General features: G+C 25.3%; 4 protein-coding genes across 7 annotated transcripts; 3 read left to right on the forward strand and 1 right to left on the reverse strand.

The window, feature by feature from the left end:
* The first annotated feature begins 222 nt into the window (after window positions 1-222).
* Window positions 223-1,610, forward strand: LOC127280043 (eukaryotic translation elongation factor 1 epsilon-1). The gene is made up of 4 exons (XM_051302774.1): window positions 223-411; window positions 945-1,148; window positions 1,221-1,316; window positions 1,415-1,610. Exons 1-4 carry the CDS (start codon window positions 325-327, stop codon window positions 1,544-1,546), a joined length of 519 nt encoding a protein of 172 aa, XP_051158731.1. The 5' UTR covers window positions 223-324; the 3' UTR covers window positions 1,547-1,610.
* A 116-nt stretch (window positions 1,611-1,726) lies between these two features.
* LOC127280030 (kinesin-like protein KIF21A) lies at window positions 1,727-15,974 on the forward strand. 4 transcript variants are annotated; one of them, XM_051302753.1, is made up of 15 exons: window positions 1,727-2,419; window positions 5,151-5,535; window positions 5,762-6,208; window positions 6,288-6,600; window positions 6,845-7,140; window positions 7,223-7,466; window positions 7,558-8,483; window positions 8,590-8,945; window positions 9,037-9,222; window positions 9,485-9,610; window positions 11,412-11,580; window positions 11,666-11,771; window positions 12,823-13,377; window positions 13,480-13,750; window positions 14,158-15,974. In XM_051302753.1, exons 1-15 carry the CDS (start codon window positions 2,385-2,387, stop codon window positions 14,228-14,230), a joined length of 4,488 nt encoding a protein of 1,495 aa, XP_051158710.1. In that variant the 5' UTR covers window positions 1,727-2,384; the 3' UTR covers window positions 14,231-15,974. The 4 variants fall into 4 exon arrangements, with proteins under 4 accessions (XP_051158710.1, XP_051158709.1, XP_051158711.1 ...); XM_051302752.1 differs by having other exon boundaries at window positions 15,199-15,974; XM_051302754.1 differs by having other exon boundaries at window positions 7,582-8,483; window positions 15,199-15,974.
* A 250-nt stretch (window positions 15,975-16,224) lies between these two features.
* Window positions 16,225-18,955, reverse strand: LOC127280035 (bifunctional arginine demethylase and lysyl-hydroxylase PSR). Its single transcript, XM_051302766.1, has 6 exons — window positions 18,553-18,955; window positions 17,840-18,045; window positions 17,471-17,753; window positions 17,007-17,362; window positions 16,698-16,930; window positions 16,225-16,439 (listed from the first exon to the last, which is right to left on the reverse strand). Exons 1-6 carry the CDS (start codon window positions 18,623-18,625, stop codon window positions 16,412-16,414), a joined length of 1,179 nt encoding a protein of 392 aa, XP_051158723.1. The 5' UTR covers window positions 18,626-18,955; the 3' UTR covers window positions 16,225-16,411.
* A 448-nt stretch (window positions 18,956-19,403) lies between these two features.
* Window positions 19,404-22,771, forward strand: LOC127280039 (ras-related protein Rab-35). The gene is made up of 3 exons (XM_051302771.1): window positions 19,404-19,786; window positions 21,122-21,546; window positions 21,674-22,771. The coding sequence occupies exons 1-3, from the start codon at window positions 19,735-19,737 to the stop codon at window positions 21,800-21,802; spliced, it is 606 nt and encodes a 201-aa protein (XP_051158728.1). The 5' UTR covers window positions 19,404-19,734; the 3' UTR covers window positions 21,803-22,771.

Below are 22,771 nucleotides of genomic sequence, written 5' to 3' on the forward strand. Positions count from 1 at the left end.
GTTAGTTCACAAAGAAAATGTTTTTGAAAAGTTAATAATTAATATTGTTTTTGTTTTTAAATTTTACAGTTTCACTAAAGTAAAAATATTTTTATTATTTAATTAATTTTCAAAAATTAATTTTCAATTTAATTTAAATTAAATATTTAATAAGAATAATTATTGTATTTAATTTAAATATTCCCGCCTCTTTCTTTGACATTTTGAAATGTTTCATGGAAACTTTCCTTCAGTAAAGTAACTTTTATAACCTTAAAAAAAACGCCGCAAACGACACGTGTTAATTTGTTTTTTTTAACAGATTTTATCATTAAATAAATAATAATGGTCCTGTGTAACATAAAATGTGTGCAGAGAATATCAAAATATTTAGATGTCACACCTGGAAAAGTGCACATGTCGGAAAATAATGTAAGAAAATTGAATTTACTTTTTGTATATTTGTTTTTTTTTTTTTCATTATTAATATTTGTTTTATTTATTATTCTTTCTTTAAAATACGAATGTTTTTATTTTTATTATTGAATAAGAAATGAAAAGTTCTTTTCAAAATTAAACGGATAATTGAAAAGATTTTTCGGCATTTGTCAAGGTTCCCTTTAAAAGGGAATAAAAGTGCTTTGCTAATTTAAATATGAATTTAAAGGGCTTTTCAAAAATTTGGAAATTTATGACGGAAGTAATATTAATTCTTTTTACACCGTTTCAAGCCAGGTAGGATTTTTCAATAGAAAACCTTTGCCTTATTCTATTCAATTTTCTCGATTTTGTGAAATTATTTTTCTTTTTCAAAGGAACTGTTTTCTAAAAGTAGAAAATATAATTTTACCTTTTTTTTTTATTTTACTTTTTATGATTTGTATTTTTTTTATATTTTTTAAAATTTCCTAAATTTGGAGTATATTTAAAAATTTTTTTTTTTTTAAATCGTTACTAATTCGCAGGTAGTTGCTATGGATAATTTAATTAAAAATCAGTCAATTGAAGGATTTAGTACAATCGTTCAAGCACTAACGAGTTCTTCAAATTTGAAAAATCTTCTTGGAGATGATGCTGTATCACGAGCTTTAACTCAACAATGGCTTGAATATGCATCTGTTTGTGCAAATTACGCTGATAATTCTGCAAATACCAAAAGAGTATTAAAGGTATATAAAATTTTAAACAAATTATTCTATAAAAAATCAGAGGGCTTAAACAATTTCTATTTTTTTTTTCAGGAAATGAATACGTTTCTAAAATCCACCACATATTTAGGAGGAACAAAATTATCCGTCGCTGACGTCTCCTTATATTATATTTTGCATTCTATAATGGTATTAAAAAAATTTTTTTAAAAAAAAAAAGAAATGAATAATTTTTTTATTTAGTTAATCAATTTTTTTTTTAATTCTTTTTTACTTTTCTTTTACAGAGAGACTTGACGCCTTTGGAAAAAAGGGAATATATTCATGTTTCAAGATGGTTTGAAAATTTGCAAAATGATGAGAAAATAAGACAGAAGTTAGAATTAATCAATCTCAATATAATGTATATGCAATTGTGAAGATAGAAAATTTATTTTTCCCCTTTTTGTAAGTTTTAATACAATTAAATTTAATTTAAATCCATTGATTTTTATATATGAATAATAATAAAAAGAAATTTCTCAATTTCAAAAAAAAATATTTAATTTTAATTATTATTTTTTTTTGACAATTCTTTTTTTTTATTCAGGGGCCCTTATGAATCAATATACGATACTGAGGGTAATTTGACAGTTATCAGCTGTTAACTGTCATTTGTTACATTGTCTGAACAATCTTTGTTTTCTTTTTTTTTGAAAAAAATGGAGTAAAATAAAAATGAGAACAAAATAAAATAATTGTTATCAATTGAATGATGATTATATAAAAAAAAACGAATGCATTTTATTCTCACAAGATGGCGTTCTTTGTACGTAAAAGTGAACTCCATTCAAAGAAAGAATAAAATATGTCCGCCTTATACGGCTCCAGTAAAACTCGGAAATTCAGTCTAAACGTTGGGCTGTTCCGAGTATGAAAGGAAATTTTAATTCATTGTGAAACATGTAGGAGAAATGTGTGTTCTCTCAAAGTGAAAGAAGAAGAAAAAAAAAATTATCATCTCATTGGAAAATTAGCCCACGTGAAAAACAATGAGAAAAATTGTTATTATTTTTTTCGCGCTGATTTAAGGAGAATTATTATTAATTTTTTTTTTTAGTCTGATTAATCAATCTTCACACAATTTCTTCAGAAAACGATAAAAAAAAAAATTTACTGTTATTTTTTCGTCTAAGAGAAAAAAAAAAGTTTTACTGTCAAAGTCGTCCAGAATTATTCAACCGTCAACAATAATCAAAGAGAGAGAGAGAGAGAGAGATGGCTGATGATTCCAGTGTTCGTGTTGCTGTTCGGTGAGATTATTTATTTATTTATTTTAATTAAAATATTTTTTGAAAAAAAAATTAATTTGAATTTTTCATCTTTAATGTTTGGAAATGAGATCTTTATTTCGGCATTGCGTGGGTGCGAATGATGACGAAAAAAGTGAAAATTCTTTTTTTATTTTCACCTGAAATATTTATGAGGATCGTAAAAATTATTGATTGTTTAATTATATCGTTCACTTTCGATAATTAATAATTAATATCAGATTTCTATTGTTAAAATACATTTTAAATTATACTGTTATATAGAAAGTGGATATTTTAATTTTTTCACATGTTCTATTTCTTTTGTAGAAAAAAAAAAGAAGAAATAATTGGTTCATTTTAATATTCTCATATATCATAAACAATTCTTTTAATTTTTCTAATTTAAATTTAGTTTTTTAATTAGAATTTTGTTTATAAAAATTATATTCAAAAAAATTCTGAGAATAAATTTAGATAAATATATAGTTTTTTGCGCAAAAGTAATTGTTTCTTTGGAAGAACAATTTTTTTTGCCCTACATCTATTTTTCCATTTGTTTTTTTTAGTTTCTTAATTTTTGATTATTTTTCATATTTATGGGTTTTTTTTTTTTTTTTTATTACAAAAACTATTTTTAAGAAAAATACTTTGTACATTTTATGATCTTTACTTTTCAATTTTATTGATTTTTCCTTCTTTGAAAAAAAAAATATTTACAATTTTTCATTATTTATTGACTAAGAGTTTTTTTTTTTTATTTATTCGTTAATTTGAAAAAAAACCGGAATTTTATCACTTATAATAAATTTAAAAAAATAAATAATGATTTAGTTTAAATTAAATATTTACGATAAATCGATTTCTGTGAAAAGTCAATTTAACCAAATGACTTTATTTATAATGTAAAGAATATTTAGAAAAAAAAACAACAGAAAATTAAATATATAATATATGGTAATTAGAAGGTAATTAGAAATTATCGTTTGAAACAAACGCATATATTTAAAATTAAAATGCATTTGAAAATGAAAAATTGAATTATTCATCGGTCAGAAATAATTCTGAGGAAATGATTTATAATTTTATGTAAATTATGGTTTACAATATAATATTTAGTAATATGTGATAGATTTCGAAAAATGTTTACATAAGCAGAAATTTTTGTCCCACATATTATAATTTTAAAAAAATATTTTTTTATTCTTTCAAACATTTTAAATTTTATTTTGCTTTCGTTCTTTTTTGATAATAACAAGGAAGATAAATATTATTGAAATCGTTTTTTTTTATTAATTATTATTTAACATAAATTGAGAAATTGTTTTTTTATTTATTATGACAAAAATATTTAACTTTATTATTAAATAATTTCGTTTAATTTATAAAATATGTTTTTAAATTTAAAAATATAAATAGAATTTTAGTTACAGTTATTAATTAATTGAATTTATAAAAAAATTTCCCATAAAACTTGATAAATTAAAAAATATTGGAAAAAGAAAATTTAAAAACTTTTGAAAAGAAAAAAAAGATTTAAGAAAATTTTTTTTTATTTATGATCTCATGGTTTAGCTTTTGTTTAAGAGCAATGACTAAACTTTTTTTTATCATCTACATGAAGGAGGCCGCGATGTGTATCTAATCTTGTCAGCTGTCTTTTAAATATTTGTTTAGTGCATTCAATGTCGTCACTAACTATTTTACTCAGCACTACCGTGCGAATGTTGTTCGCGTAATATCTCCTTTTTTAATACAGGTGCGTAGGCTTTATTGCAGGTTGGATAATGAGTACCTGCTTTTCGATGAATGGTCTGTTCTCTCTCCCCACTGAAACTTACGTTTCAACTCTCTCTCAAACTCCTTCGCATTCATTCCATACATTTTTAAATTTCTTTTTTTTTTTTTTTTTTTTTTTTTAAATTCATTCACCCAACACTTTACACCTTCTTTTGTCGTCACGCATTGATTTCCTTTATCATTGCAATATATCTCATATTGTAGTCAATTCATTGATCCAGTTTTAGTCTAGGGTTTTGCGAAATATATCTATGCTTATTATTATACGTAATTTTTATTACAAATTGTTCTCACGATTTTTTTTTTATAAATAAATTAAGTAGAAAAAAAATATTTTTTTTGTAATTAATTAATATAATAAAAAATATTTATTTTAAAACATAAAAAAAAAAGATATCGAACATTATTGGAACAATAAAAAATAGTAGCTTTAACGATAATTCGTGGTATAATTTTTATTTTTTTTTCCAACGAATTAATTATTATAACAAAGAATATAATGATGGTCATTAGGGTTTCGACTATATTGATTTTGAACAGTTTGCACAATATGTTTGATAATTTTTAATATTTACATAGAGATTATTTAATGATCGTTTAACAATACGATATTTATGATTTTCAATTACTAAATATTTTATCATTTTTTTTTTTTAATATTGATAAAATAAAAAATCCCTGTTTAATATATCTTTATCTAAGATTAGATTTTGTTTTTTTATTGAAATACAAAAGATTTTATTGTTTATGTGACAGTATTTTTGTAACTTGAATAATAAATATTGAGAAAAAGAAAATTTTAATAATTAATAATTTCATTTGAAATTGAAATTTAATTTCTATCAATTTTATTCTATTTTGTAATTATTTTTTTATATCCGTTTTTTTAATAGAAAAAATATTTTATTTATTTAATGAATGATTTTTTTTTCAGAATTCGACCGCAGGTGGCACGTGAAGTGATTGATATGTGTAGAGTATGTACACAAGTACCTCCAGGTGAACCCCAAGTATTTTTGGGACCAGACAAGGCCTTTACTTATGATCATGTTTTTGATACAAATATTGGACAAAATGATATTTATGATATGTGCGTTACACGTCTTATTGAAGGTGCTTTGGATGGTTATAATGCAACCGTATTGGCCTATGGTCAGACTGGATCTGGCAAAACTTATACTATGGGAACAGGATTCGATGTTGAAATTGATGACAGTATTGTTGGCATTATTCCCAGGGCCATTAAACAATTATTTGATGGTATTGTTGAAAAGCAGCAATACGCCAAGAATCGTGCACAATTACCACCAGAATTCAAGGTGAATGCGAAAAATTTTTTTTTTTTTATTGATTCTATTCCAAAGAAAGGAAAATACTTTTTTTTTAAAAATAATTTCCCATACTTCTAGTGTAACCACTTGTTTTTTTCACATTCCTTTCTCATATTTCTATGTTCAACGTAATTGAAATTCAACTCACGGGAACAGATAAAAATAATATTGTAACTGATATATTCTTTATCTAATATTACAAAATTTATTGTAGGTGACTGCTCAATTTTTGGAATTATATAATGAAGATTTAAAGGATCTTTTGGAACCAGGTGGACCAAGAGGTGGTGCACGTATTCATGAGGATACAAGTGGAAATATACATTTAACAGGTGTTGAACCAAGAGTTGTTACAAGTCCCGAGCAAGCATTAGAATATTTGAGATTAGGTGCTCTCTCGCGAACAACAGGATCAACCCAAATGAATACTCAATCGTCGAGATCGCATGCAATTTTTACATTACACGTGAAACAACAAAGATGCATTAAAATTGAAGATCCAGACGCTGATGTTGATACAACGGGAAATGAGCCAATGAATGAATTTGAAACGCTCACTGCTAAATTTCATTTTGTTGATTTAGCCGGCTCTGAAAGGCTCAAAAGAACTGGTGCTACAGGTGATAGGGCAAAGGAAGGAATTTCCATTAATTGCGGACTAGTGAGTTTATTAAAATCAAATCAATTTTTCATCAATTTCAATTTATCAAAAATTTTAATTTAAAAATTTAATTATTTAGCTCGCTTTGGGAAATGTAATATCGGCATTGGGTGACAAATCAAAGAAAGCACTTCACGTACCTTATCGTGATTCAAAACTAACGAGATTACTTCAAGATTCATTGGGAGGCAATAGTCAAACTGTAATGATTGCTTGTGTATCACCGAGCGATCGTGATTTTATGGAAACATTAAGTACTCTCAAATATGCAAATCGAGCGAGAAACATAAAGAATAAGGTGACTATAAATCAAGACAAGAGTTCAAGGACAATCGCGTCACTTCGCCGCGAGATACAGCAGCTTCAACTTGAATTATTAGAATATCGACAAGGTAATTTTATCTTATATATATTAAAAATAATTTTTAAAAAAGTCCATTTCTTGGTAATTTATTTACTTTTGTATTTATTTAAACTATATTTCATTATTGTAATTTTTTTTAAATTCCTTTTATTTTAAAAATTACTTTTATTAATTTATATTAGAAATTTAGAAATTTTTGTTAATTTAAAACAATTTAAATTTTTAATAATCAAAATTTTTTAAAAATAAATTATCATTTTTTCTCTCGACAGGTAAAAGAGTCGTTGGAGAAGATGGAATTAATGACGCGTGGCACGAGAATCAAATGTTGAACAATGAATTACAAAGTTTACGAACGCGAGTTAAAGCTCTAACGGAAACAATTGAGGCATTGACTGCAAAAAATTCACTACTCTTAGCGGAAAAAGCTGCTGGCCATTGGCTTGCTTCCGGTGGTGGCGATGTGACAAGTTTAGTTCAAGAATATCTGCAGGAAATTGAAGAATTACGAGCCAGATTACTTGAAGCTGAAGCAATGTATCAACAATTAAAACGAAGAAAGACGCAGGTAATTAAAAAAAAAATCGTTTCAAGAAAATAATTTCCTTTTTTTAAGGTAATCTTAATTATTTAAGTAATTTTTTTTACAGATAAATGCAGTGAATCCTTACAACGATACATCGTACGTAATTAATAGTGATTCATCATCAGTTTTAAATGACGCGAAACGTGAATTACAAAAAGAAATGGATCTCCTAGCAACTTTAAAAGAACAACACACATTAAATTCAACAATGAGCAGCAGAGAAGGTGACGATGGTGACAATGACGATACTGAAAATGGTCAAGATTCAATGAGCGAAGATGAATCCGACGATGATTCGGATCGTAAAGGTAAATATAAATGATTTTTTTGGGAAATAAAGGAAATATTTAAAAAAATGAAAAGAAAGATATTAATCAAATTTTCTAAATTGAAATATAGAAAAATATAATTGTCCTTTGGCAGAAGAAGACGAAGAGGAAGAGGCAATGGGAAGGGAACTTGAGGCTTTAACATCTGACATTGATGTGAAACAAAGATTAATTCAAGAATTAGAATTATCACAAAGACGTTTACAAACAATGAAACAACATTACGAGGATAAATTGTCACAATTGCAAGCGCGTATTCGTAATACACAGGACGAGAGAGATAAGGTATTAACATCACTTCAACAACAACCTACACCGCAAACGGAAAAAGTGAGAAAATTACGCGATGAATATGAAAAGAAATTATCGTCAATGCAAAAAGAAATGCGTGTATTGCAATCGGCGAAAAAAGAACATGCACGTTTATTAAAAAGTCAAACACAAAATGAAAATCGTCTCAAGGGTTTACGTAATGAATTAGCTGAAATGAAACGGGCAAAAGTGAAATTATTGAATAAAATGCGTGAAGAGGCGCAAAGACATAAGGAAAATGAATTGAAACGTAATAGGGAAATTGCACAATTACGTAAGGAGAGTCGTAAAAATGCAAATATGATTCGTACATTAGAGGCTGATAAAAGAATGAAGGAAGTTGTTTTAAGACGAAAACAAGAAGAGGTTACAGCATTGAGAAAAAGAGATCGTGGTTTAAGTCAACGTGCCGCTGGTCGTACAATTGTAAAACCAGTTAATCCAAAAGCACTCAAGCAACGATGGCAAACATTGGAGAGAACAATAACAAAACAAGCGCTCGCAAAACAGGCAGCCGTTGAAACTGAACGTGAAATGGAAAAACTTCTTCAGGAACGCGAAGAAATGGGAAGAGAATTGGAGAGACTTCAAAAATCAAAAAACAATATAACATCGACGAGAGTCGAGTCCACTGATATTGATGAGGAAATCGATAATGTTAAGAGTAAAATAAGTTATCTTCAAGTAAGTCCATTTTTTTACCAGCTATAAATTTTTCCCTATTCAGGATTGCAAGTTGGAAAAATTTTTATTGAAAAAAGAAAATTGATTTAAATTTTAATTTTTTTAGGATAGTATTGCCGAATGTCAGAGGGATGTTGTTGAAATGGGCGATGGCGATGGAGAATTTGTTGAAGAAGTTGGCGTTGATTCGTTAATTGGAAATATAAAATCAGTTGAGGAGGCTCAGTATTTATTACAAAAAATGCTCACATTTACCGTTGAACAAAGTTATGTGGCTGCTCAAAAACAACTTGAAGCTAGAGATATGGAATCAAGACTTAATCAAGTTTCTCAAGAGAGTGATGTACAACATCAATTGCTTGAGCATGTTCTTCGCGATAGGGATTTTCTTTCATTTACAAATATTCATAATTCCGTGCCTGCTTATAGTCCACCAAGTTCACGTAGCTCATCGCCCGATACGTAAGTATTTTTCAATTTTCAAATATTTTATTTAGAATTTGTTTTTTAGTTTTAATATTTGGTTTATTTTTTTAATATCGTTTTATTTTAGTGAAAATTGCAATCAAGTTATTACTGGAGAGAAGCCAAAGAATAATAAAATTCGCCGAAGAACAACGCAAACGCAGGAACTTTTATTTGGAATTAATCCTGGTAATGAGAGTCCAAAAGTTGAGGATCAAAATCAAAATCACAATCATCCTTTAACACGAGTTCCCAGTGCTCCAGGAAGTCTCAAGTAAGTTTTTATATTCGAATTTATTTTCACAGTAGAATTTTTGTTTTTAGAAGAATAATTAATTTTTCTAGCATATTTTCTGTAGTCAGTTTTTGTCTTTTTTTTATTATAGTATCCAGTTTTGTAATTTTTTTTTAAAAACCTATTTCTAGTAGAATTAATTTTGGTATTTATGTTTTTTACATTTTTGTGTCACCTCGAAAAGAATGATAGAATTTTTTTGTGAATTTGAGGGAGAAAAATTGAATATCGTATTCTTTAGAGGTTTGATTCTAACGAGAAATCAATATGGAACTGGGATAACTGGGGGTTCGCCAACTTTAAATCGACGAGATAGCACATCTCCGAGACCTTTGAGGCGTCCTTTACATCCGGGCGGAGGCTCAATGTGAGTGGAAATAATACAGCACGTCTTTGCCTTTATTTTCCTTGCATATTTGTGTTTTGATGTCCTATATCATGCACTTTAGTTCTGTTCCTTCTATAATAGAGTTTTACTAGTCAAAAAACCTCAATGCACGCATATTTTACTATTCAAAATAAAGAAAAAAAATAGGAATCTATTATAAAAATTTCAAATTAATTTAAAAAAAAAGAAATTTCTACTTAAAGTAATTAATAATAAATATAATACTTAATAAGTAATAAATAACAATAATTAACTAAAAATATAATTTTATATTAAATTATATACGAGAATAGAATTTAGATTCCTCTTAATTTTCACGTATACATTAGATTTTATTTTTGTGTGCATTGAAATTTTTAAGCAAGGAAATATTTAAAAAAAATAAAATAAATGGGAATTGCAAAAGACGATGCTATAAAAAAGAAAATTCATAGTGACGTGAATAGTGCCTAGAAAAATTTTTTTTATGAAAACAAATTTAATTTTTATAAAAATTATATACTAAAAGGCTGAATTAATTATATGATTAAGATTTAGAATTTTGCCATTTATTAATTTATTTTTTATAATTAGAAAAAAAAAGTAGAAATTGATCAATTAGAGTATTTAACTATATCTAATTCTATAATTTATCAAATAACACAATTAATATTATAATAATTATAGTTAATGGAACTAAAATTTATATAATTACTTGAATTTATAATTATCGTTCATTACAATTAATTGTAATTATTTTGATATTTTATATTAAAAATTAAAATAACGATAATTATAATTTGATTGAAATTATAATTATTATAATAATAATAATAAAAGTAATGTGACAAATATTATTATAACTTGCCCTCTCTCTTTTACCAGTGCCAATAAGTAACAGATGTATATATATATATTTTTTTTTAAGAGAATAATTTTTGTAGACAGAAAAATAATTGAAAAGGGAAACAACGATTTTGTATGAATGTGTTGATTTATATACAAAGTAGGATATAAAAGTCTTTTTTTTTAATAATAGTTCGTACGTCGAAAATGTAATAATTTATTCAAAAGAGCTTTGTATCAAATCGAATATTAGAGTGTAATAAAGTTCAAAGTAACTGAATTATGTTCTATTTTTATTAGAGTGACAAGAGCACTAATTTTAACAAAAAATTAACTTTCTTTTTTTTAGAATAATAAATATAAATTTTTAAAAATTAATTTTAATTACATTAATCAAAAATTGTTAGTACTTTTTTAATGATATTATTATTAATAATTATTTTATTTATTCAAAATTGATGTAAAGAATTATTTTGTTTCATTTTCAAAAAAAAAAAATATCGATTAATTTAACAATTGAGAGAAAAAAAAAACTAGAAAAGACGTACAAACATTAAATTTTTTTTTTTAGTAGAAATTGCAGCATCAAAAATACTGTAAATTTGGTATGATAGTCAATTGACTAATTTTACAAGAAAAAAAAAGCTTTTGTTTTCTTTTCTATTTCATTTTGGCAAAGGAAGATTATTTTCTGGCACGTGAAGAATGTTGATTAATTAATTAACGAAAAAAAACACATCTTTTTTTCACCATCGCACTGTAAAAAAAAAATAACAAACAGTAATTTTTCACACATTCGCATTTGCATGTTTCGATAAAAAAAAAAAAAACAAATTTCACTTAGCAATATTTAGAAAATAGCTTTTGGGAAAATTAGCCTGTGGAATAAAAAAAAAAAGCAGATCACACAAGTGGCTAACTAACAAAATGCTAACATAACAAACGGCCCAACCAGGGAGCAGGTATCACTTCTGGATATTTCATCGCCACCTGGTTCACCAACTACCTATCGACGTTTCAATAGTCGTGAGGAAAATGTATTCTCAAGATTGACGGCAAGTCGACAGCCAGCACCATCCGATCCACCACCCTCCAAGGGTGTTATTTCACAATATCAGGGAAAAGTAAATATAATTTAAAAAAAAAATTTTTTTCATATTTTAATTATTAAATTCAATTTTTTAAATATAAATTAATTTTTTTTTTCAGACTGCGCCCAGATCTATTTTACAATGTTCTCATGTTGCCGAAGGACACAGTAAGGCAGTCCTAACTATTTGTACAACCGACGATCTTCTTTTTAGCGGTTCAAAAGGTAATTAATATTTTAATTCCTATTTTATTTTTTATTACATATAATAATCGTGAATATCTTTCGTTCATTCTGTCCACACCTGAAGTTAGTATTTGTTATAGGTCTTTTGTTTTTTTTTAAATGTGTTGTTTGACATTATTTTGTGTTGGTTAAAATTTTTCAATGTTTTTACAATCGTGCAAAAAAATTGTGAGGATTGTGAGAAAAATTGATTCGATTGCTGTTAGAGTAAGCTGCATAAGTTGATAATTTTATCAAATTTCAAAAATTTATTTAATTACATCACAATAATTTAATTTTAAAAATAATAAAAAAAATTTTATATTATTTATTTATTTATATTATATTTATTATTTATATTATATAATACAAATTAAACTTTTTTTTTATTTTCACAAAATATTTATTTATTTTTGTTATTATAATTAAAAAAATTTATATTATATATAAATATAAATTTTTAATTTTGACTAAGTATTAATTTTTTTTAATAATTTTTATTTAAAATAAAATTTAAATTATTATATTTTATATATATTTATATATGTTACATTAATTAATTAATTAGGAATATTGAATAATATATATTAAATATTAAATTTAAATAATTTATAAATTATTTATTTATTAATTTAAATTTATTAATAATAATAATTATTTATTATTATATAATAAAAAATAAAAAATTTTATTTAATGATAAATATTTTGATAATAAATTTTTATAAGACCTTTACCGATATATGTTATATTAAGAATTATCAATTTAAATTTTAAATCGAAAATTTTCTTGAATAATTTCTGAAAAATTATCGACAGATAATCAAAAAAAAATCAAGAAATATTTTTTTCTATTTGATAAAAATTAAGGAATTATTATTAACAATGTAATAATATTATAATAAATTAAAAATATTATTGATAATATTAATTTTAATTTCTTTATAATAAACAATTAAATCTCTAATTTCGCGCGTTTAATTTTGCTTTAATATTTTAATTCCTAAATTCAAAAAAAAATTTATTTTAATTATTATTTTATTATTTATTAGATCGAACAGTGAAAGTATGGGACTTGGCAACTGGTCTTGAGAACATGACACTTGGTGGACATCCAAATAATGTTGTTGCTGTGAAATATTCAGCGATTCATAATCTTTTATTCAGCGTTTCTGCGGCTTATGTAAAAGTTTGGGATTTAAGATCGGGCAATACATGTATAAAGACACTATATTCATCTGGACAGACGCAAAGTGGTCCAATTCCATTGTCAACACCATCGCGAATACTTCAAGTACCCGTTGGTGAAAATACAATAAATGATGTTGCATTGGGAATGAAGGATCAGGAACTTTACACAGCGTCAAGTGATAAAGTGAGAATTTGGGATTTAAGAAAATTGGCCTATACAGGAAGATTAAGTACACCACATACTGCTGCTGTAATGTGTTTAGCAATTGCCGATGATGGACGCGTTATTGCCGGTAGTAAGGATCATTTAATTTCCCTTGTTGAGCCAAATATGTCTGGACAATCTGTCAGTCTTGCACCACCACATTATGATGGTGTACAATGTTTGGATACTTATGAGTCGACTCTATTTTCCGGTTAGTATTTTCTATTTTTTCCATGATGGAATTTTCTACTTTTGGAAATAATTTTTTTTTTTGATATTTCTCCATAAATTAATTATTTTTATAATTATTTAGGTTCGAGGGACATGTGCATAAAACGTTGGGACTTGAGTCGAATGGAATTGGTTCAATCGTTGAATAATGCGCACAAGGATTGGATTTTAGGTTTGTGCATTGTTAATAGTGGATCGGTAATGGTATCTGGTTGTCGTGGTGGTTTACTTCGTGCCTGGTCAGTACCAAAGGATCAAGTATCGGAATGTTCTCTCCTGGGAGAAGTTCGTGCACACAGTACTGCAATAAATGCAGTTATTGCAAATCAACAGAATATTTTTACAGCTAGCAAGTTAGTATTATTTTCTTTTTTTTTTCTATAATTAATAAGCTGTATCCAAATATTTCACTGATAACGTTGAACTTTTTTTAAATTATTCTTTTTTATAAAAATAAATTTTTGATATTAATTACCATTGCTTATAACATGTAACAATAATCATAAGAAAATAATAATAATAAAAAAAACAATTTTTTTTTATTTCTAATTAAAAATAATTTTTTTATTAATATTAGTAAGAAAAATATTAATTTGTAAGCAATGTTAATTAATATTTTTTTTTAAATTGGCAATTATAATTTTAAAACAATAGTTTATATCACTTTTTTTTATAGAATAATACTAGAGGTAGAAGTAGAGATATTTATTTAGAGGAGAGAAATTCGAAGCAGGTTTAACGAATGGAATGTTGGTTACAGCTCTGGGGAAGTGAAGCTCTGGCGAATTCCCGACTCCTCCTTGACTATGTCAATGTCCACAGTCTCCCTTTAATTTTGTTTTTCTTTTTTAATTTATTTATTAATTGCTTTTGTTTATTTTTTTTTCAAAAAGCAGCATGCAATTATAAACACGAATGCTTTTTAAGCACTTTTTGTGTAAAATTGCTATATTAAAGAAAAAATTCATTATCAGGGAATAAAATTTAATGTAGTATAAATGTTAATTTTTAAATTGGTTTTTAATTATTTGAAATTTTGAAAACCCTTTGATTTATTTTTTTATTTTCCTTTAACTAACTTTTTATTGTTATGATCTCTGCGTGAATTTTCTCTAATTTGTTTTCTGATTGTTTTATTGTTATATTTTTTTATTTTGTAGCAATTTGTTTTTTTTTGGTAACAATTTGTTTTATCATTTTTTTTTTTTTTGCTGTTTATTTTGTAACATATTTGAAATTTTAATTATTATTGCCTATATTTAAAAAAATGTTACAAATATTTTTGTTTTTATCTAGTTTTTATAATTTTGCTTTAGATTCGTTGTTATTGTGGTTTTTTTTTCAATTTCCTTTTTTTTATAGCTTTACCAACATTTTGAGTTTACCTGCAATCACGAATTATTTTTTCTCTCCACTTTTAATAATTTATCATTTTTTTTTTTAGTCTAATGAAAAATGTGGCTTTGCACAAATTCTATTGTTTTTTTCAGTATTATTTTGTGAGATCTCAATTTGTTTTAATTTTCTTAGATTATTGTCAAAAATAAGATAATGAATAATTTTAAAAGTAGAAAATAAAAATAAATATTAATAACAAAAATTTTGCATAGACAAATTGAATATTTCACATTTATGAATGAATTGTTGTCTCTTTAAAATTGATTCTTTTTGTAATGTGGAAAAAATTTTCTCTAGGGCTGTATCTAATTTTTTGCTTTTGTTTTTTTTTTATAATTTTATGCTTTCTTTGCTTCTGTGTTATTTACCGTCTATTTTCATGCATTGTATGATCGCCATGAAGTGATGGAACGATAAAATTATGGAACTACATCAAGAGAGATCCAAGAAATTACCAGAGGAGCAACTCATTGAAATGCTAGCACGAAGAATATAATTTATTCTTTAATTGCGAATTATTAGTTTAATGGGGATCTAAAAAAAAAAAAAGCAATAATATTGAAATTTTATTAAAAATTTAACTTTTAGAGTATTTTAACATTTTTTTCGTTCCCCATTTAAAAATCTTCCAATTAAATTTTTATACCAGTGAATTAATTTTTTTTTAGATTATATACTAATTTAAGTGTCTCTTTTTTTTCTAAAAAAGAGATAAATTTTATTTCTCATCAATTACGTTTTTTTGACGTATAAACTCCCTTTATAAGAATTGTTAAATAATTTAGAAAAATTTTCCAAGCTTTTACATTTTTTTTTTTTTTTAGTCAATTACTTGTCAGTATTATTTATAATTCCTATATACAAACGATTAGTACTGATTTTATTGTGTGCTGTTAGTTTTTTTTTCTCTCCCATATTTTCTACGCTAAAATGCAGTTTTAATAATATGATCTTTTTGAGATTGTGTAAATCAGAATTTATTTGTTCGATATTATTGTTGTTTAGAAATGTAAGGTAAATTTTTCTAAAAAAGCGCCTAAAAAAACTCGGGGACTGTGAGTGTGTATGTGTGTGTGTGTGTAGATAATAATTATTAATGAAATTTATCAGTATATATGTAGCATTTATTTTATTATGGACATATAATGTTGCTAATTACAAAAATTTTTTAATGATAAATGACTGTGTCATCATTTACAAATAATGATAAAGATATACGAATATCGGCACAAGTGGATCTGTCTTTAATTTTATCAAAAATTAATTTTTAAAAAAATTTAAAAATGTGTTTTGTATTTTTACAAAAAATTTTTTCGATAAATAGAATCTACTTGTGCTTAAGTGTCGTATAAAAAACAAAAAATTGTCACTTTAGTTAATAGCGTTTTTTTTCCGCCTAATTGTAAAAAAAATTATAATTAACACCAAATTTGTGAAAGAAATTATTTCTTTATTTTCATTATTGATAAATTTTCAAATTCGTTGATTTTTCACAAAATTTTGGTGTTTAAAAATATACATAAACTAATTACAATATTTATTCTTAGTACAAACAATAACAGTTGATTAATACTGTACAGTCTGAGGTCTTTGTAGGTCCCGAGAACACGACATTGTCAGGGTTGATTGTTGTCCAGTTTTCTTCTACAAAAAAAAGAAAACAAAAAAAAAAAAAAAACAGAACAAAAAAAGTAGTGTTATTTATAATAAAAGAAAATTTTCATTACAAATGGAAAATAAAAATGTCATTAAATTTCTTTTTGATTTATAATTTAAATTAAATTTTTGAATAAAATTTCCTTTCTTTGAAAAATATATAATTAAGTATGAATTTTTTTTTTATTAGCAAAAAATGAGTAAAAAATATTAAATGTTCTCTTCCATTTATTTGTTTCTTGTCACCTCTTTTTTTTCTTGTGTCCAATTAATGATTCCTGACCACTGTCATCTTCACTTTCTTCCGATTGACTACTGCCGCTACTACTTGATGAGCTGCTCGATGATTCACTTGAAGAATCACTTGCAACGCCTGTATCTTCTTTGATATCAATTTTTTCAGCTAGTGCCGCAATTTCCGGTGTTTTTTCACCAAGGGCCTTTAACCACTTACGAGATAACTTTGGTCGTCCGCGAACCTTAAAAAAAATTTATTTACCATAAATTTGCTTTTTTGGGTAAATTTTTTTTTATGACTATTAAAATAAATCTTACTGTCTTATGCCAGACAATTGGAAAGTTTGTGCGTGAACAAAAATTTTGTGTAACGGCAATTGTCTCATCTAAATTAAGAACAACGTGCCACCAACCACCGGGGACAAAAACTGTTTCACCGGGTTTTTGAAGAATTTCAACGGGTAAACAATCTTGAGGCCAGGACGGTAATTTTGTTCGTGGATAAATAACAGAAAACCATGTAATTGCCTCGTCGCGTTGTTTACCACCTTCAGCGGCAGTGACTTTTAATAATTCTCGCGGTGTATGCGTTGGAAAAAGGCACCATCTTTTATGTCCCGAAACCAATGCATTCCATGCACTTGTGCCCAATGGATCTATATGAATTCCCGTTCCTGTTGATTTTAATTTTATTTTTTAATTTCCTTTTTTTTGCATTATTTAAAATTGTTAGTAATTGTATTTTTTTTTTTTTTTTAATTGTTAAAATACAATTTACGTACCAGATCTTGCTGGACCCATAACAAACCAACGATAAGGCGGACGACGATGTTCTCCTGCATATTGAAAAAGATCATCGCGAAAATAATATGGAATTTCATAATCTTCGAGTAATTTTTTTCTCCGAGGATGTTCACCAAAGGAACTATCAAAGATATATAATGGTGAGTCATCATCTGTTCTTGACATATATCGAACATAGTATTTCATTTTCATTTTTACACTATAGCCCTCATTGTCCTCACCGCATTTAAATTTTTGATTACGATACTTTTTTGCCAATCGCTAAAAGAAAATTTTATTTTCAATTAAAAGGAAAAAAAATATATATATATCTTTAAAAAAATAAATTAGTATTTAAAAAAAAAGACCTCAATAGTCCATTTATTTTGTGCTTTCCAGTCTTTTTGTATTCCTCGAATTATCACAGGTTTATAAGGTTTTTCATATTTTTCTATAAATTCTTCAACTGGTATTTTACCCTCCTCAATACGATCTATATTGTCATTAAAATTCCAAAAGATGTCAAAATTTTTATGATATGCATGTTGAAGCCATGCAACTTTATCGGCGAGCTCTGTAATTAAAATCATTTTTCTTCATTACATCATAAAATGACGCAATTTTTAAGAGAAACAAAATTTTTTTTCTTAATAGAAAACAGAACTTGGAATTTAAAGAAAAATAAGGCAACAAATAACCTTGAAAAAAAAATCATCTAATTACAATTCTATAACGAAAATATAATTTTTTCTTTTGTTCCAAAAATGAGATATTAATATCACGTAAAACTATTTTAAAAAAAATATCTCAAAAAATCAATTAATTATGTTTAACTTGCAAAATTTTAGGTATAAAGGTTTTTATTCCATTGAAAATGATGTATCCTTCCCTTGACGTTTCTTGTGTAGTCTAGTATACTTGAAATAGAGAATAAATAGAATAAATAAAAAACCGAAAATTTAAAAAAAAAAATGAATAATTTTCTTTTTTTAGAAAAATAAGATTTATTATCAAAAAACTAATTTTATTTATTGATATCAAATTTTTTTTTTTTTTTTGAGGTTAGAAAATATTTACTCACCAGGTCTTGCTTTTCTTTTCACTTCTTTTATTCTCTTTTTTGCTCTATGATCCAATTTCACTTCTTCGGTCATTTTATTGTTTGTAAAAAATATCTATTAAAATATTATCAAAGTATTTACAATGATTTTTTATCAGGAAAAAGTTTATTATATACTTTGAAACACGTCAGTCCCGTCGTCGCTATTTCTAAAGCTTCACTAAAGACTAAAAATCTTAATGTCCTTCAATTGGACGGGGAATAAAAAAATTCTATCATTTACAAAACATTTATATACTTTTTATCAAAATAAAACATTATCTTGGAAATTATCAATGGTAACTTCCTTTCTTTTCTTTATAAACTGTCAACGACCTTTTAAAGCCGCATATGACCTTTTTAACCCTTTTTTTTTTGTTCCGGCTACCGATTTCCCAAAAAATCGAGTTCACAAATAAATCGAAAGAGGCGCTCATATCTTGTGCGTACGTGACACAAATTTTATGATTTCAAAAAATAAAAATTCAATTATTAAAAAAATTGACATTTATCATATGTTAAAACATTTATAAAAAAAAATTATTTAATAAATTCTAATAATAAATGGTTTACTATACTAATTGTAATCACACCACATTTTTGTATTTTTACCTTTTTATAATATTACACATTTATGAAAAATGTTATTTTAATAAAAATCTTAATATTATTATTCTAAAATGTTTACCGGCTTTTTGAATTTAAAAATTTTTTTTTAAACTTTTTGTTTAAAAAGGGGAGAATAGAGAAAATTTTGAATTTTTGGCGCGTTTACAGTCTTACCAAATGTGTGTTTTGCAAAAAAAAAAAGAAATGTCAAAGTTGGTAGTATTTAAAGAAAATGGCGACAATGTCAAGTTGATATACGAAAATGGGCGTCGTGGGTAAATGAGTAACGTTTTTTCTTCCGCAATGATAATAAATATTAACATCGATCAAATATGGCAATTATCTAATTTTCTAGTGCTTTGTTCAATAAACAATAATTAGTGATTTCTAAAAATTGTTTAATGCAATTGCTGAAATAATTCAGGGCAACAAAACGACTCCGTTTGTATAATAGTTCTTTATTCCAAGAAGAAAGAATAAATAACTGACATTCTTCATCGATCAAATAATATACACAACTCTATCAAAAAAAAAAAAAAAAAAAACATTGTAAAAATGTCTAAGGAATATGATCATTTGTTTAAACTTCTCATGATAGGAGATAGTGGTAAGTGTTTCATAATTATTTTATCCGTGCAGGATGGAAAACTATTATTTAAAAAAAAAAATGTCATTTTTATAATGGAGTTTAATATTTTTCTTATATATATATATGTATATTGAATTCACAAATTATATTGGTTTACAAATTAATATTTATCTCAATGTTCTATTATAAAAAATACATTAAAAAATCCGTTAGTGTGATATTGAAAAAAAAAAAAATGATTAGCGTGGTAATTCTTTGCAATCTGCAACAAAGTTGACCTTTGATTTAAATTTAGCAAATACACTATAGGTTAATTTATTTCCACTAAAATATTTCCTAACTTAAGTATTTAAATAAAAGAGATTTTTTTTTGTTTCTTACTAATTTTTAGTTTATAAAAAAAATTTGTCTTTTAAAAAATCGGGAAAATTATTTTTAACAATTTGTAGAAAATGAATATCGAATGTTTTTATTTCTATTGAAAGAATTTCAATAAATTTATATGTAATTTTCTCCTCAATTAGACTGAATAATTTAATATGCAAATTTATTTTAATATTTAGAATTAAAAAAAAAATTAAATCCTTTATTTTTTTTAAATCAGAACGGAACGCGTAAGAGAAATTTCCCTGTTCTCGACATAAGATAAGAGTTATCACTTTAGCTTAATTATTATCCTTTCTCAAATGACTAAATATTATTGAAATTTATTTTAGAATTTTTTTTTTTTTTGTTAAAATCATTGTAATGGAGAATTATTTAAATTTAATTTTGATATTTGTTTTTATCTGTTTAAAATGAAAGAAAAAACAAAATATAGAGTCAAATGTGTTAGTGCTCTACGCTAATTGAGATCATTATTTCATTGTTATCTAGATTGTAGTAGTTACTCTCTATAACCCTTCTTCCATCATAAAGCTGGTTTAAAATCTAGTTTAAATTGCGGAAAACATAGAATTAATGATGTTGCAACTATTTCGATACGTCATTCTTTAGTATTAAATTTTTAAATACTTTTAACTATTATTTTATTCGTTCATTTAATTTTTTTGTATTTCGTCATTTTATTCATTATATTTAATTACTATATCCTATATAATACATGAAAATAACAAATCTAATCATTCAAGTGTTCAAAGTTTAAAAATGATTGTAAATTTTTACTAATTGATGCAACTGATTTATTTGTTTTATCTCATTCGTTTCTTTCGTATTAATGTGAAAGAATTTTAATTTTCAAATACTAATTAAATATTTATTTTGGAAATTATTTTTAAAAATTAAATAATAAATGAACATTATTTTAAAATTTATTATTACTAATTATAATAATTGTATGTTTTTTTATTTAAGGTGTTGGAAAAAGTTCCTTGTTGCTGCGATTTGCTGACAATACATTTAGTGGCAGTTATATTACGACAATAGGAGTGGATTTTAAAATTCGTACAGTACAAATTGATGGTGAACGAGTGAAATTACAAATTTGGGACACAGCCGGACAAGAGCGTTTTCGAACAATAACATCGACTTATTATCGAGGTACACATGGAGTGATAGTTGTTTACGATGTAACAAGTGGCGATACATTTGCAAATGTGAAAAGATGGCTACACGAAATTGAATACAATTGCGAATTAGTCAATAAGATTTTAGTTGGAAATAAAAATGATTCACCAAATAATAAAGTTGTCCTCACAGAAGACGCACAACGTTTTGCCAATCAAATGGGAATTCAACTTTTTGAAACTTCCGCTAAAGATAATATCAACGTCGATGAGGTATTTTTTTTTTATTGGAAAATTATTATTATTAAGACATTTCCCTTTTTTTCAATTTTATCGAATTTATTTTGAAAAAAAAATTTTTAAATATTAATGAAATTTCTAATAAAAAATTTTATTTAAGATGTTTTCGGATATAACACGACAAGTATTACGCACGAAGAAAGAAATGAAGGTACGACAAGCAATTCAAACCAACGAGACGGTGAATTTGAGAAAAAACACTAAACAACATAGAAAGAAATGTTGTTAACGAGAGATAGCTAAGTACTAGTTTTATTTCTAAAACTAAATATATAACATTGTTTTCCATAATAGTCAGACGGGCGGAGAATGCGCATTTGTTATTATAATGACAGAAAATTGAATTTTTTGCCTAAATTTGAAAAAAAAGAGTAGAAACAATTTTGACATTCTTTATCGCCGTCTTTCCAAAGATATTAGTAAATATGTGCATTTTCATAAAATGAACGTCTATTTGAATATTTTTTAATTTTTCTTTCAACGTGGAAATTTGTTTTTTTATTTTTCACGACGGAACATAAAAACACAAAATTGACGTCTCTAATACCTCTCTAAAAAAAAAAAATGGAAAAAAACAAAAAAAAAATCAGCTTTAAGTTTAGATTATATACACACTAAGATACTATTTGTAAAATGTTATCGAAATTTTTGACGAAAGTTTTTTTTTCAATTAAAAAAAAAAATGACAATACAACGATTTGCACAAATTTCTTATTTTTGTCATAATTGTAAAATAAAAAAATTAATTTAGCTTCCTTTTTTTTTTTAAACTGAATTAACATTTTACAAATAGGGTGCTATTTAAATATATCCAGAGGTCCAAGTAGGTATTAGATTATTTGTTTTCAATTTTAAATAAGATTTCTGAGATTGATTGTCATTGCCTGTTCTTTTTTTTAAATTGCTATTAATTTCTTTGTGAAGAATTTTTTTCCAAAAAAAAATTTCCAGCCTCTGGGATTTTAAATATTTAATGTCGATTATTTTTTTTTTTTTTTTTTTTTTTTTTTAAACGATCGTAAACAGGAGAGGCAGGCAGACAGAATTTTTTTTATATATATATTTAATTGTCAAGATTCAATCAATGACTGTTAATCTGTCTGTAAATAAATCTGTGATAATAGTTAAATTCATCTCTAATAGTGTACTACGTTGGCTGCCACTGTTAATAAATAATAATAAAAAAAAAAAAAAAAAA

This window comes from Leptopilina boulardi, unplaced genomic scaffold (assembly GCF_019393585.1).
Source record: "Leptopilina boulardi isolate dan_hultmark-lab unplaced genomic scaffold, ZJU_Lbou_2.1 LbouV2_229, whole genome shotgun sequence".
NCBI classification, from domain to species: Eukaryota; Metazoa; Arthropoda; class Insecta; order Hymenoptera; family Figitidae; genus Leptopilina; species Leptopilina boulardi.

Excerpts from the sequence above, each read along its gene's own strand:
- LOC127280035 (XM_051302766.1), bottom strand. The coding sequence starts at position 18,625 with ATGACCGAAGAAGTGAAATTGGATCATAGAGCAAAAAAGAGAATAAAA. Across the intron at positions 16,931-17,006 it reads CAATTGTCTGGCATAAGACA|GTTCGCGGACGACCAAAGTT; the intron begins GTAAGATTTATT and ends ATTTTTTTTAAG. Across the intron at positions 16,440-16,697 it reads GGACACAAGAAAAAAAAGAG|AAGAAAACTGGACAACAATC; the intron begins GTGACAAGAAAC and ends TTTTTTTTGTAG.
- LOC127280030 (XM_051302752.1), top strand. The coding sequence starts at position 2,385 with ATGGCTGATGATTCCAGTGTTCGTGTTGCTGTTCG. Across the intron at positions 5,536-5,761 it reads AATTACCACCAGAATTCAAG|GTGACTGCTCAATTTTTGGA; the intron begins GTGAATGCGAAA and ends AATTTATTGTAG. Across the intron at positions 13,378-13,479 it reads TGAGTCGACTCTATTTTCCG|GTTCGAGGGACATGTGCATA; the intron begins GTTAGTATTTTC and ends ATAATTATTTAG.
- LOC127280039 (XM_051302771.1), top strand. The coding sequence starts at position 19,735 with ATGTCTAAGGAATATGATCATTTGTTTAAACTTCTCATGATAGGAGAT. Across the intron at positions 19,787-21,121 it reads TCTCATGATAGGAGATAGTG|GTGTTGGAAAAAGTTCCTTG; the intron begins GTAAGTGTTTCA and ends TTTTTATTTAAG. Across the intron at positions 21,547-21,673 it reads ATAATATCAACGTCGATGAG|ATGTTTTCGGATATAACACG; the intron begins GTATTTTTTTTT and ends ATTTTATTTAAG.
- LOC127280043 (XM_051302774.1), top strand. The coding sequence starts at position 325 with ATGGTCCTGTGTAACATAAAATGTGTGCAGAGAATATCAAAATATTTA. Across the intron at positions 1,149-1,220 it reads ATACCAAAAGAGTATTAAAG|GAAATGAATACGTTTCTAAA; the intron begins GTATATAAAATT and ends TTTTTTTTTCAG. Across the intron at positions 1,317-1,414 it reads ATATTTTGCATTCTATAATG|AGAGACTTGACGCCTTTGGA; the intron begins GTATTAAAAAAA and ends TTTCTTTTACAG.